The sequence below is a fragment of the Rhipicephalus microplus genome, chromosome 6 (genome assembly GCF_043290135.1).
Source record: "Rhipicephalus microplus isolate Deutch F79 chromosome 6, USDA_Rmic, whole genome shotgun sequence".
Taxonomy (NCBI): Eukaryota; Metazoa; Arthropoda; class Arachnida; order Ixodida; family Ixodidae; genus Rhipicephalus; species Rhipicephalus microplus.
The window spans coordinates 182,954,267-182,969,029 of NC_134705.1; the positions used below are offsets into that span (position 1 = coordinate 182,954,267).

A 14,763-nucleotide genomic window follows, 5' to 3' on the forward strand; every position below is an offset into this window, starting at 1 on the left:
AGATCCCTGCCAGCTCAAGCAGCTTCGCCTTTCTAAAGACGAGTTCAGAGCAAGTCTGGCCACCCTGAGCCCCATCTATAACATTCAACCTGTAGTACACAAGTTTCGCGATCAAATTGCAAAATTATCCGCCAAAGGGGAAGGGGTCGTGCATTAAGTGGGCAGACATTCGTTATTTACCACATTACCACAGAGGACGTGTCCAATGAACGTTATTCCTCGGGTGTACTTCGAGCGAATTGGAAGCGCTCCATCCCGCGATTACCCAAACACCACGAGGTAAAAACAAACACAATTGTACCTGTCAGACGCGAACGACAGTGTCGCAGACTCGCTACAGGAAGTTACTTCGAGCACCGAAAGAACCGCTGCCTTCTGAAGGCAGAAAATGGAAAGCTGCGAGTGACAGAGAAAGTCCATCGCTATACGCCGAAGGCGTCAAGGAGAGACGGAGTGACGGGGATCTGGTGTCGCGTCTTGTTCTTTGGCAAATTTATTTAGGTGATTTTAAAACACAAGAACCAAACTTGACCCAAGCAGGAGGGGCAGTGCACATCTATGAAGGTCAGCTTGGTCAGCGCCCGAACAGCCGGTTCTTGCTAAGCATGGCAAAACCATGAGGCAGTTTCGGGCTCTGAAGCTGTGTATCCGGAGCATGCGTGGCCTACGGTTTTCAGGCTGACCACATCAGAGCCTGGTTCTTCCTCAAGGTTTCGCCCCACAGAGCAATTACGGGCTGCTCGCGTGCTCGACACAGACGCGGCCACTGCTGTACATAACACGGTCAATTTATTTAATGGACAGTATAACTCTCACGCAGCTCACGTTATCACTCACTCAAAAGGCTATGCCACCAGGCAAAGGCATCCTTTGACGACGAAACCTTTCTTTGACTTTCCTATAGAACTATCGTTGAGTGGAATAGCCTGACCAATAACGTTGCAAGCGAAGGTTCATTGTATCTCCTTCAGAATTGCTATTGATCCTTTGCAGTATCGATCCTGATTATTTAATTGATATAGGATCACGACCGCCTGGATCGGCCGCGCGCGTCCGATCCAGGCGGTTGCGGTAGGGTTTAACGCCCCGAAACCTCCATGTGATTATGAGAAACGCCAGACCTGATTATGTATTAATTTAGCATTGGTGGTACTGGATTGTTCATTATTTTATTCATTTGAAGTATACGTTGAAATTTGCTCACTGTTCACACTTTACTCCTCGCGTCAAATATTTGTACTACTGATTATCTGATTTCACTGTTTTCGTCTTCGATACTTCTTGTATTCATTGATTGATTGATTGATTGATTGATTGATTTGTGGGGTTTAACGTCCCTAAAGCACTATTTGATTATGAGAGACGTTGTAGTGGAGGGCTCCGGAAATTTTCACCACCTGGGGTTCTTTAACGCGCACCCAAATCTGAGTACACGGGCCTACAACATTTTTGCCTCCATCGGAAATGCTTCTTGTATTCATGCAACTCTACGTGTATTCCTTATGTTTATAATGTCTGTGGTTCTTTTTCTTGCAAACTGTTTTTTTCTGTATCACAGCTGTCATAGTTTTTTCGAGATTGCAGTATCTCGAAATTAAAATTCAGAAGCCTTCCCGCAAACCGTAAAAACCGAGCCAATCAAAGCTTCGCACGTGCGAGCCCCACCTATTGTATTTATTTTGTTTCCCTGTATCGCTTTACGCAAATGATGCCTCCTAACAGTTTCCTTCCTCCATGCCATGCATTGGGCCTTTATCCACGTAGCACAATGCTTCAACTGGCAGGCAACAACGATGGTAATGCACTCATATCCAAGCAACAATGAAATGTCGCATAGTGAAATGACAATTTTCGAAAGAAATGTGATTTTTTTTAGTGCGCAGGGAACAGTAGCTCGCCACGATTGGCAAGTCATTGAGCCAATTGTGGGTGCATTCGAAAGTTTGATGAATGCCGAGTAATGGCAAGATATAGGGACAAGAAGGCACGTGGAATACATGAAGCGTTTTTTTTTTTTATTCGCAAAGCAGGAACTGAGTGTGTATAAGAGCCCCGACCGTCAATATGTTGGACAATGAGTACCAGTATCTTTTCAATTAAATTTTCATTTCAAGATACGAATGAGATGTTCTGGCGCATGTGTCATCATTTGTTCCTTTTGTGTGTGTGTGTGTGTGTGTGTGTCTGTTTTTCATCTCCTCGCCCTCTTGACTGTGTACATAGCCGCCATCTGTGCAATAAAACGGTCGTAAGCGTGCGCTCTGTCCTATCCGTCTTCTTTCTGAAACCTTCCCTGCGCACTAAAAAAGTATGTTTCTTGAATAAATGCAATACCAACCAGCTCAAGTAGCCGCTCTTTTGCAATGACCAGTCACTTCTATAAAAGATTAAGTGTTCCGTTGTGGCTTTGTTGCGTCCAGTTTCGGTTCGGTTATCGGACTTGCTGGGTGGCACCTCACTCGGAAACGAGAATTCACGCACCGTGAGTGCACTCCTGAGGCGCTTCGTAAATGAAGTGTTGAAGTGTTTCAAAAGTGTACGACGAGCTCTCGTGTCGAGCAAACGTTCTTCTTCGCGCACTGCGCCAAGCCCGCCGTGCAAAGTCTAGTGGGTGCACCCGCCGGCCGCCTCGGCAGTCGCCGAAGCCACTTAGCCACTATACCACAATAGGATTGCCTATTATGCGCTGAGAGTGTGCCTCGGTCTGCCCAGATGTACGTCAACGGAAGCAACAATTGCCATTGCTGGTGACTATCCGATACAAACTCACATTGCTGTAGAAGTCCTGAGAACGCACATCAGACACTTCGCACGTGCTCCCTGCCATCACCTTGCACTGTTGCCTTCAGAGAGGCGCCAAGCATCGTTCGCCAAAATGATTGTGAAATGCAACGATAAACTTCCCTCGGGCTTCACTCCCGCATCTAAACCATCCATACCACCTCGGTGTCTTATTCCACCCACAGTGCATCTTAGTGTACCAGGTATCCAGAGGAAATCTGAGCTTTCGGCGCCCGTGATGAAACAACTGTCTCTTCTTTTTTTGCACGAGAAATATTCAGACAGCATACATGTATACACCGATGGTTCCACGAACCACCAGTGTTCGTCAGGGGCAGTAGTTATCCCAGCAAGAGGTGTTACCATCAGCTTTAGGACTGACCACTCCACGGTATCTACAGCAGCGGAACTAGCTGCTTTGCGCGCTGCACTTTGTGTGGTCAATCGGGAACCACCGCAACAATGGTCGATTTTTAGCGACTCAAGGGCTGCCCTACAATCTGTGCTCTCAGCACTGCGTCGCGGGCCATACGAACAGCTTGTTTTCGAAATTCGCTGCCTTCTCCACACTTCACACGAGAAAGGGCATCATGTGACGCTTCAATGGCTGCCAAGTCACTGCGGCTTCATAGGGAACGAACATGCCGATACTGCCGCGCGGGCAGCCCTTGAAGGAACACGAGAAGAAGCTATACCACATTCGCGGGCTGATGCTACCAGTAATCTTCGACGACTTGCGCGTGAAATCACGTTTTCACTATGGTGCCCACCAAGCATCAATACGAATCGTCAACACCACCTGTCCTCTTTGATGGCTCTCCGCATGCCCACTGGACTCGACCGAAGAGAAGTCACCCTTCTTCATCGCTTATGGCTAGGAGTGGCATTTACAAAATCTTATTCCTTTGTCATAGGACTAGCCGACAACGCTCTCTGCGATGCCTGTCATTGCGAAGAGATACTACACCACATCCTGTGTGACTGTCCGTTGTATGAAATCCAGAGACGGTCACTGGCGTCCGCTTTTCCGCGCATCGACAACAGCAAAATGTCTGTGGACACTATTCTGTCAAGTTCCCGAGAGAAGACATTGCAACAGAAGGCGACGAAAGCTCTGTTGAAATTCCTACGCGACACCGACTTGAACAAGCGACTGTAACAGCAATGTCACACACCACGAAAGACAACACTGGGCTATGACTGAGTGTGCGCGCGTGTGCTGCCGAATGTGCCGTTTCTCTTTTCTTTCTGCTCTCTTTCATCTCCCCCATCCCTCTCCCATGCGCAGGGTAGCAAACCGGCTGCCTATAGCCTGGTTAACCTCCCTGCCTTTCTCTTCCCTCTATTTTCCTTCCTTCCTTCCTTCCTATTATAAGAAACGTGCAATATTCGACAAGCGCACGACTGAGAGAGCGTAATTTATTGAGATAAAAGCATACAAATGCGCATGCGACAAAGACACCTGTGAGCGACACATTTACATTCGTTTGCCATTGCCGAGTTTTTCGCGCACGACGTGCTCATCGAAATCTCCGAGTTATGTAAGCTATTTTTTAACAGCTGTGCCATACCGCTAACTTAACACAGCTGTGCTTACGTTCTTTTTTAATATGATCAGCCGAAGAGACAACGACAACGTTCTCACGCGCGCGTGCCTGCGGCACGAGACGAGAAGAAGAACAAGAACGACGTGGTTGGCCTCCGCCATCGAGTACACGCATCCTTCAAGCCGCAATGAAGATAGCATCGCCTCCAGGCGCAGCGCCAAGGGTGAGTAGAGATGTTAACGAAGCCAATGAGGCTTTCGAACAAGCACTGTGTGTAGTGTCGGCGGGCGGCAGCCTACGACCCTTGCGTAGACACTGTAGCGCGCCGAGACGGGTACCTGCAACAGCCCGCGACATGTAAGCACTGAGACCCACCCTATACTCTCCGAACCCCTCACGACAACTCGACCGACCAGTGGCCGTTAATTCACGCAACACACATCGGAAAACGCGTACACACGTGATTGGCTGTAGTAAATCACGTGTACCGCTCAATAACGGCAACTGTAGAAAGACACACAACTGAAAGGCACACAGCTAGCGCCCATACCCCTCACGGATGGCGCCACATATATCACGCTGTGTGAGCTTAAAGTATAGTGACTAGGCACTATACGTAAAGTACGGAGACCCTGATTGATTGATATGATTGATATGTGGGGTTTAGCATCCCAAAACCACTATATGGTTATGAGAGACGCCGTAGTGGAGAGCTCCGGAAATTTAGACCGCCTGGGGTTCTTACGCGTGCATCCAAATCTGAGTACACGGGCCTACAACATTTCCGCCTCCATAGGAAATGCAACCGCCGCAGCCGGGATTCGAACCCGCGAACTGCGGGTGAGCAGCCGAGTACCTTAACCACTATAGACCACCGCGGCGGCGCAAGTACGGAGACCCTAACACGGGGAAAGTGCTCTTGCAAGGCTGCAGATTTTGGACCACCATGGGCTGGTTTTATTTTTTACATGCGCGTAAGTTTAAGCGCATGGACATTTAATTTTTGTTTACATAGTATGCGTATACTTGTACCTCTTTATGAAGGCATCGAAACAGACTCCCTATTAATGTACGTATGCCCGTTTTACAATGGTGGTGTCAAACATTTATTCCATTACGTCCGCGCTCGCTGTATTGGCGTTCGAAATGTCGTTCGTTCACCGTATTAAGTATATACCACATGAACTATTTTAACGCAAGAAGTGTTGTTTTGCCAGGCTCCGCAAGGAATACTGCCGAAACCCTCAAGCACGCGTCATTTCTGCCATTTCCCCGACGGAAATGTGGTGGTCTATTCTCTGTGGACCCCACTTCCGTTACGGAAACGACGTCAATAAAAGGAAAAGTGGCAGTTAGCTCGGGAAAAAAAGTTTTTTGTTTTTTATAATCACCGAGCTTCTTTGCACACTGCAATAGAGGACCCAAAGTTTTTTTTGTTTTTTATAATCTCCGAGCTTCTTTGCACACTGCAATAGAGGACCCAACGCCCCTAGACCCTAACTTTCGTAAAACTCTACAGTATTACAGGGACAATATAAAAATGTATCCAGCAATGCATAAGAACCTCAAAGGATTGGAATCGGTGGCATTACGCAGAATCCAAACAAACACATAGACGAACTTACACAGGCTACATGTATTCTACCCTACAGCACACAGAGATATATGTCCGTGGTGTGGAGCCATGCCAACTCTGTTGCACATCACGTGGGAGTGTACACATCAGAATGAAGAACACCACAACATGAAAAACACAGAAGAACAATGGGAGGCACTGCTGTCCAGCTCGGCCATTGCTGATCAGCGCTGGCTGGTCCAACGGGTACAGATGATGGCTAGTGCCAGCGGAGCCCTGGAATAGGGGCCCGACCATTCGGAGTGTTCCGCGTTATGCGCAAATAATGTTCTCTCTCTCTCTCTCTGCCAGTCTCCCGGTTGGTCGCAAGACGTGGCGCCCGTCCCTTACTCCAAGCGCCTCGTGTGCGCGGTCGTGTTTGCCATCGCCGCAGGACTCGTGGTGTCCGTGGTGGCCCTCTTCTACGTTTTCGCGATGGTCACGCAGATTTCCACGAAGAACGGTGACGGCGACCGCTCGGGTGAACGCGTGAGTCTCTCGTGTCGCACCGACGGCTGTTCCCGGTTCGAGGCGCTGCTCGCGGACAGCCTCAACACCAGCGTCGACCCGTGCCACGACTTCAAGGCGTACGTCAGCTCGCGCTGGCTGCGCGACCCGTCCAGCGAGCTGGACTACCAATGGCGTTACAAGTGGGACGTCAAGTACGCCTGGATGCGCATGATGGCCGACGAGATACGACTGCTTTCCGACACGTCGACGCTGGAACGCCTGATGGCCGACTCCTTCGGAGCTTGCGCGCACAGGTCGGTTGCCTACATCCATAGAGTTTCTTAACACGCACTAGAGGGAACTCTGGTGCTAGTGTCTATGGGAGCTGCAACGCACGGCGCTTCAGTGAGCACGGGAATGATGGGTAGTACACGCATTTGTCTAATGTTCGTACTTCTGGCCTGCTTTTGGCTCCGTGCGTGTTCGTGTGACTTGTAGCTGTTTTCTCACGAAACAAATATTAGCAAATGTTCACGTAGTCGAGAGTTCGACGGAATGCCGTCTGGTCAGGTAAAGGCATTGTTGAATAAAACAGGTCACTGACCAATGTCAAACAAAACAATGACGTTTCGGGACCCGTACGGATCCCTTGTTCACAATCTACGAAGAACGGTGACGGCGACTGCTCGGGGGAACGCGTGAGTCTCTTGTGTCGCACCGACGGCTGCTCCCGGTTCGAGGCGCTGCTCGCGGACACCCTCAACACCAGCGTCGACCCGTGCCACGACTTCAAAGCGTACGTCAGCTCGCGTACGTCAGCAAATGTTCAGCGGTTGCGCTTCACCATCTTATTCCTTTAGACTTACCTTTCCAAATTAGGTCATGAAGCTCGAAAGTGTTGAATCTTTCTTTCAAAACAAAACCGAAACACATCAATAAACGAAGCCACAGGTACGATTCGCCGTCCGTAAGTACGAAGACTAGGCAAATTTGTGTACTACCCATCGTTCCCGTGGTCGTTGAACGATCACAGCGCCAGAGTCCCCTCTAGTTAACTTTCGGAAACTCTATGCCTACATCATTTTAGTTTAAGGCGACAGCCTAATCAAGACGCTGGCATTGTGCCTCATAAGACGCCTGGCGTCTGCTACGAAAATCCACGCGACGTGAGCCAGTTCGATTATAGAATCGGATGAAAACGAGTGCTCGAGTCTTTATCGAACACAGGTGTTCTGCGTGGCAGTCAAGCACTCTACCGGAGAGGCACACAAATTGATTTATTGCCTGCTTATTAAACGCAATGAAACTCAATATAATAATACAGTGCGATTTCACATTTTAGAGTGTTGTTAATGTCAGTCACTTGATTGCAGGGCTCGAACACACGTCGCACATCACTTTGCTCAGCAGCCGGTTCACTTTCATGCTCACATCTTCGTTGCACGGATCAATAACGAGATAACGGCAGTTTTTAACCTTTATACCTCCATGCACGAGCATCTTCATTACTACGCTCATGTTCTTGAAAGTCGCCGCACACACATGGTTCATGCTATGCGTCCTTAACGCAACCACATCGGGCGGTAATCGGAGGCTTGCAACATGCAGTGTCACACAAAATCTTCCACCCGATATGGTCGGCCTCCAAAGTCAGCATACAATAACATCACATTTTTAAAACAATACATCCTTGTAGGAAGGCTCGCCAATAGAACTCCAACGTCCTAGTCATCTTCAAAAGAACTGTTTCCACCGCTTAAACGGGCCGCTCTCCCCGTTCTGCTGAACCTTGCCAACGCACATCCATTGGCGTCAACGGTCGGAAATGGCATCCACAAAGCCACTTAGTTTCCGGAAGTGCTTCAGAAACAAGACGCGTAATTCATGACGTGAGGACGGGCGAGAAATCACGTCAACGGGTTTATATTGATCAGCCGAAGACTACTCAAGTACAAATATCTACCAGTCAAACTACGTAAAAACCACCATACAGCGAAGCAGCAAAAGCACGAGAGTATGCGAGAGTAGACAAAGACAGCTTAGTCTCACGACAACCATCATCATTAGAATTTATTATCATCATCCTATTGATGAATCATGTAACCATCGTGATCATCGTCATCTCGATATATCGATTTGTTTACTCACTGTTCCCTCTGCTACATGACCTGCGAAACGCCTTCTACTATAGGACTATGCGATGGCGGCAAAAGAGACTATTAAACCTCTTATAGCTGTAAAACTGATCGGCTATATTGTTGGCTTAACTGTGCGTAGCAGGTGCAACGTTGGCTAATCTATAGGTAATGTTATGGTGGCTACCATAGTAATGTTGCAATATTGTGATTCTTGATCTTCACTCTTACAAAAAATGGCAGCATATTCACGGAGTGAATGATGGAGAGTGGGGCGAAGCATTCGTCCGTCCATTCGTTCTTGCTTCCGTCCGTCCATGCGTCGGTCTGTGTGACCGTCCATGCGTCCATCCACCCGTCCGTGCGTGCGTCTGTTCGTGCGTCCGTCCCTGCGTTCGTCCATGCATCCCCCCTGCGTCCGTTCATTCGTCCATCCATGCATCTGTCTGTGTGTCCGTTCGTCCATCTATTCAACACTCCAAGTACCACCATCTCGTATCTTTTCATCATATATCCCCCATATAGAAGCACCGCCATCCAGCGGACATTTGAAGGACTAAACTAGAGGTGGCACACGCACACTTTCTTACGGCTTGCGCTTCGGGTGTACTTCCCACCTTTAACCACCTCGAGTTCATGGTATATACTAGTTCACTGTTTCATGGCATGCACTGTGGCCCAACGCTCGCTAAGCCTTTCTAAAACCAAGGAGGTTACGCCCAGCGAGTATAACGTAGCAACCTTTTCCTGTCAGATAGTGCTCAATGTACATGCCAATGGCTGCTAACGGGAAATGAGAGACAGGAGAATTCGGCTTTTACTTTCTTATGGCTTGCGCTTCGTATCTACTTTCCACCTTTAACCACCTCGAGTTCGTGATATATACTAGTTCATTGTATTCATGGCACTGCGACTCAACGCTCGCTAAACCTTTCTAAAACTAAGGAGGTTACACCCAGCGAGTATAGCGCAGCAACCCTTTCTTGTCATACAGTGCTCAATGTACATGCCAACTGCTGCTAATGGGGATCGCAGCGTGCGCGTTAACTAAAAGCCAAATGCTCCTGTTTCTCATTCCCGCTTAGCAGCCATTGGCATGTACATTGAACATTATCTTTTGTTGTTCAACAACGCACAGAAGAAATCTCTCACCGGCACCACCTTGGAGGTCAAAATGTTATACTTGTTACACACTACAACGGCTACGAGGGACAAACGGGTGCCGTTATAAGGAGTTTCGCCCCTAAAGAGTTAGTAATCAGTTAGTAAACGCGTGAGTTTATTTGTTTCTGGAGTATTTTACTACCTTCGCGGCATACCTTTACTAGCCAGCCGCTAGTACAACTCGTAACTTTCGTCATCACCAGGGAAGCTTTCTTAGCGTTTAACTAAGTACTTGTCTTATAAATTCCATGGCTACTAATTAATACACGGTGCGCGATCCCAAAGTATGGGTATATATAGCCTTCAAGCTGCAGCTACAGTGGAAATCTATCAAGTCTTGAAGATTTCCGTGTGCGTTTGCATGTGTGTTCTCACTTGTGATCTATTTATATGCACCCTCATACCCATATTATTACGTGCTCATATGACCATATGATTTGCTCATATGAGCATCATCATATGCATGATCATAAGTAAATATCATACGAATACATGCGCACCTACAAGAGTATAGTTACATAAAGTAGTTAGCAGCCAATATTTTTGCACGAGGACAATACAACTTCGTTTTTTATTCTATACTTACGTAATAGAATTATCTTGATATGGCAGTGCACATGCACATATAAAAAAATAGGTTTATACCTCTACTTTCGTGGTTACTAACAATTTAGTAATGGACTAACCACTCGATTCCGCACCATTCACTAACTAGGCAGTAAATTTCGCTAATCTGCATTTCACTGGCTTCACTTACTAAGAGGCTGGTGCTTGACGTGACAAGTGAACGGTCAGTATTTAGTTAGTGAATATGCTGACCTTTTAGAGGCGATGCATCTCTTGCTCGGGTCTATGTCCCACGGCGTCGGCGTCCGCGCTCACGTTACGCATGCACAACTCTCTTCCTTCCCCCATTCCAACAGCTGCGTGTTACTCTCTTCCCTTCTCTACGCTCCCCCTCTCCCCTCGCAACGCCGACGCAGGGACCATCTGCTAACCTACGCTCACCCCCCCCCCCCTAAAGGCACTCCCCACCGCGGTGTTTACACAGTCAAAGCGCATGCGCGTCTCCTCCCCTTCTCTCCTCTCCTACGCTCCCCCTCTCTCGCCTCGCAACGCCGACGCAGGCATTGTTCTCCAGCGAGTTTCATGATTGAACAAACCGACTGATCGCACTGCACAAACGTTTACTCGCCGCGCTGCATATACAAGCACTGGATCTTGACCTCCAAAGCATGTAGTTTCCTAAAAGGAGACGCTTATCATGTGATTCCTATGTTATTCTATTAAGAGAAAAAAAGAGAAATGTGAGCCCCGTAAATGTCTCCATCAAAGTGCGATCCCTCAACAGTAGCTCACGAGGGCTGGGGGCAAGGAGGGATTAAAAGGATATGATTAAAAGGTAGATATGGGCAGGAGAAAGCGAGGCGCAGGGGCAGCAAACAACAGAAAACGACGGAAGTAAAGAGGAGATAGGAAAGATGGACATGGTCGCAGTAATCCATGGACGGGGCACCACTCAGCGAGAGCTCATGTCGGCAGCAGGAGATGGCGTAGGGCGAGCCAGTCGGCCAGAGCTGCGCTGTCGTTGGAGATCGCGGGGGCACAACCGCGGTCAGCACGAAATCCATAGAGCGAATCCTAAAAAGAGACTCTGGCGCTACGATCGTTCAGCGACCATGGGATTCATGGGTAGTACGCGGATCTGACTAGTCTTCGTACTAGCAGGCGGCAAATCGCGCTTGTGTGTATTGCTGTTTCAGTTTTGTTTCAAAGGAAAGAACAAACCCTTTTTAACTTTATGACCTTATTTGAAATGATAAGCCTCAAAAGTTAAGATGGTGAAGCGAAACCGCTTACCATTTGTGGATTTTTGTTTCGTGAGAAAACACCTCCAAGCCAAAAGAACAGACATCGAGCCAGCAGTATACCAAAAGCAGCAAATCCGTGCACTACCCTTCATTCCCATGCTCGCTGAAGCGCCGTGCGTTGCAGCTCCCATAGACACTAGCGCCAGAGTTCCCTCAATAGTGTGTATTTAGGAAGCTCTATGCTCCAAAGTAGCACCGGTGGAAGATTTCTTGTGCGTTGTTGAACAATGAAAATTCGCAGTGTGCGCGTTAACTAAAAGCGGTACGCAGGTTTCTGTGTTCAATTGGAGTCTTCTGTCTCTCACTGCCCATTAGTAGCGATTGACATGTTCCAGTAGGAAACACCGGTCCATCACTGCGTGCTTTGCGCCTCCCCAGGTTTCTCTCCTGCGCAACGCCACGATGAGTGCCAACGTCGCCGCAGTGTCAGCGTTAGCGCCCACTGCTTCGCATCTACACATTGTTCCTTTAAGCGGGGGATGGTGTAAAATTTTTTAAGAGTGTTCATTATCCGCTATTACGAATACCAACATTTTCTAGCAGTCTCTAGCCAACTATTTGCGCTGTCTAACTCTTTTCTTGCCCGAACAGGGCCAGCGAGTGTTTTCTAGCAGTCTCTAGCCAACTATTTACGCTGTCTAAATCATGTTTTCTTGCGCGAACAGGGCCAGCGAGAACGCGGTTGATACGCGCAAGAAGTTCAAGCAGTTGATGCGTGACCTCAGCGTTCCTTGGCCTGAAACTCCGCCCAGGGACGTGGACCCGTTTGAAGCACACCTCAACCTGAGCATCCGCTGGAACATACCGCTTTGGTTCGACGTCAAGATGCTTCCCGCCGACACCTCCAGAGCAAATAAGTTCATCTACATCTACCCGAGTGCGTACGCCAAGTTTTGGAAGGGCGAGTACGACGCCATAACCAGTCAGGGATCGATGCACCAATATGTGAACCAGTACATTCAGTACTTCTACCACGAGTTGACACCAAACTCCAGCGGACAGGCGGCCGACATTTGCCGGTGCGACGCGGTGTTCAACTTCACAAGACACGTCGTCTTTCAGCTAGCTCGCGTGGACGCCAAGAAGCAACCCGTTGCGGTCCTTGGGTTCGGTTCCCTGGCGCGAGCGTTCGGTCTGACGACGGAACGCCTCGTTTCGCTTTTGAACGACTACTTTCGCCCCAAGAACTCGTCCTTCTTCGATCCAGAGGACCAGGCACTCGTGAAGGCGACGAACACGCTGGACGTTGTCCGTCATATCATCACGGAGACGGATGCCTCGACGGTGTTGAGCCACCTGGGCTGGTGGATGCTACAGGTGTACGCGCCCATAGCGGACAACCGCTTCTTCGTTCAGAAATACGGAAGCGCTGAGAAGGCCGAGCTTCTGCGTCCACTGTTCTGCGAGACCCAGGTCGAGAGTTCTTTCAAGCTCCTGCTACTCGTCACGCACATGGACGTCCACTTTCGCAGTCAACAGCAGCGAAACATTAATGATCTCCTGACCAATGTGCGAGAGGCTGCCTTGGCAGAGTACAAAAAATCGCACCTGCCGGCCGACGTCAAGAAAGTGCTTACCGGAAAGCTGAGACGCTTGCGTATCAACCTGCGGCCCAGACCGCAGTTCCGATCTGCGGCGCTGCTCCGGCAGATCTACTCGTTCGAGTACAGGAGCAAGAAGACCATGTTGGACTACTGGATCTCGGAGAGGAGGGGCAACGCGGCGCTCATCGGTAGCAGCGCGTACTTCGAGGACAAGCGGCTGCCGCACGGGAACTCCAAGGACACCTTCTCCTACGACAGCATCTTAGACACCGTCAGCTTGTCGATGGTCGCGGTGCACGAGCCGTTTTATTACACCGATGACGACGCGTTCGGAGCAATAAACTACGGTGGTCTGGGTGCGAGCTTCGCGATGACCCTCCAGGAAGGTCTGGAGAGCGACCCGGCGTTGCGCACCGCCGTCGCCAGTCACGATTCGAGCGGCGCTGCCCACGGAAGCGAGAGCCTACCGTGGGGCGCTGTGATCGGCAACAATACTAAAGGCTCGCCACGGCTGGAACACGGTCCATTATTTTTGCCGGCATTCCGCGCGTTCCAGTCGAAGATGCGCGGTGCCGGTTCTCTTAACGCCGGCCGATTTTCGCCGGCGAAAGTGTTTTTTGTCAATTTCTGCCACAGCCAGACGCGCGTGCGCGCTAGCTTCGACTGTAACGCTGCGCTGCAAGGAGCGTCCGACTTCGTTTCTGCGTTTGATTGCGAACGCGGTAGCAACATGAACCCTTGATGTTATGCAAGCCCTATAATAAAACTGTTCTGTCTACCTCTGGCACTTGTGAACATACACTTTAGGCCGAGATGTGGCATGTTTTGCTTTCCTGATTTTCGCATATTGATCTTGCATATTTGCCTTAATAAAGAAAAACCAAATGCAATGTATACTGCACCAAAGGCTTTTGCAATGCAAGCTCTAGTTTTGCTTGTTACGCCGGTATGAGGCGAAATGCCAAAGCTAAAGTATTATGAAGATAGCGTAAGGGTAATTTAGACTAGGCACATGATGCTTTTGTTCAAAAATAAAACTATCCATTTTTGTTACGTTTAGCCAAATAGTTTTGAATGACGAGCCGTTAGTTCAGCAAGTGGACGCGGAGAAAGTATCAACGTGCGACGGAGCGTTAAAGACTTCGTTTCGCAGTAATTCCAGCGTCATCGTTCATGTCGGTGTCATTGGTTGCGAGCGAGAAATCATCGTTGTTCGCAAGTGAAAGATCAAGAGAGATGCAAAGCAATAAATGATAATTGGGTTCGATTGAGATATTCACCCAGACCTTCTGCGTGGAAAGCGGGTGTCCTATTGCACAGCCATAAATATGCGAAAAAAAAATATGCGAACCTTAACTAGTGATGTCCTGAACTCGTGTAATAATTACTGCGTGGCAGAAGCGTATAGAACCACGCCAGGCGTCTAAATATGTGCAATTCGCAACAAGCGGTGTTTTAAATTTAAAAGCCCACCCGGTCTGGGACACATTTCATCGTCTCATCAGCGTGAACAACGTAAGCAGCTGCCTATAGTTTCACGTGCTGTCTTAAGACAGCACGTGCTGTCTTCAGACAACACGCGTCTGTAAGACAACAACGGACACGCAAGACAATTCTTCCTATTGCCGATTAGCAAAAGGAGCAATTATGGCGCAG

General features: G+C 48.8%; 1 protein-coding gene across 1 annotated transcript; it reads left to right on the plus strand.

Moving 5' to 3' along the window:
• Nucleotides 1–4,515: 4,515 nt before the first annotated feature.
• LOC142766102 (uncharacterized) lies at nt 4,516–13,849 on the plus strand. Its single transcript, XM_075867944.1, has 3 exons — nt 4,516–4,551; nt 6,256–6,707; nt 12,229–13,849. Exons 1-3 carry the CDS (start codon nt 4,516–4,518, stop codon nt 13,847–13,849), a joined length of 2,109 nt encoding a protein of 702 aa, XP_075724059.1.
• The last annotated feature ends 914 nt before the right edge of the window (nt 13,850–14,763 follow it).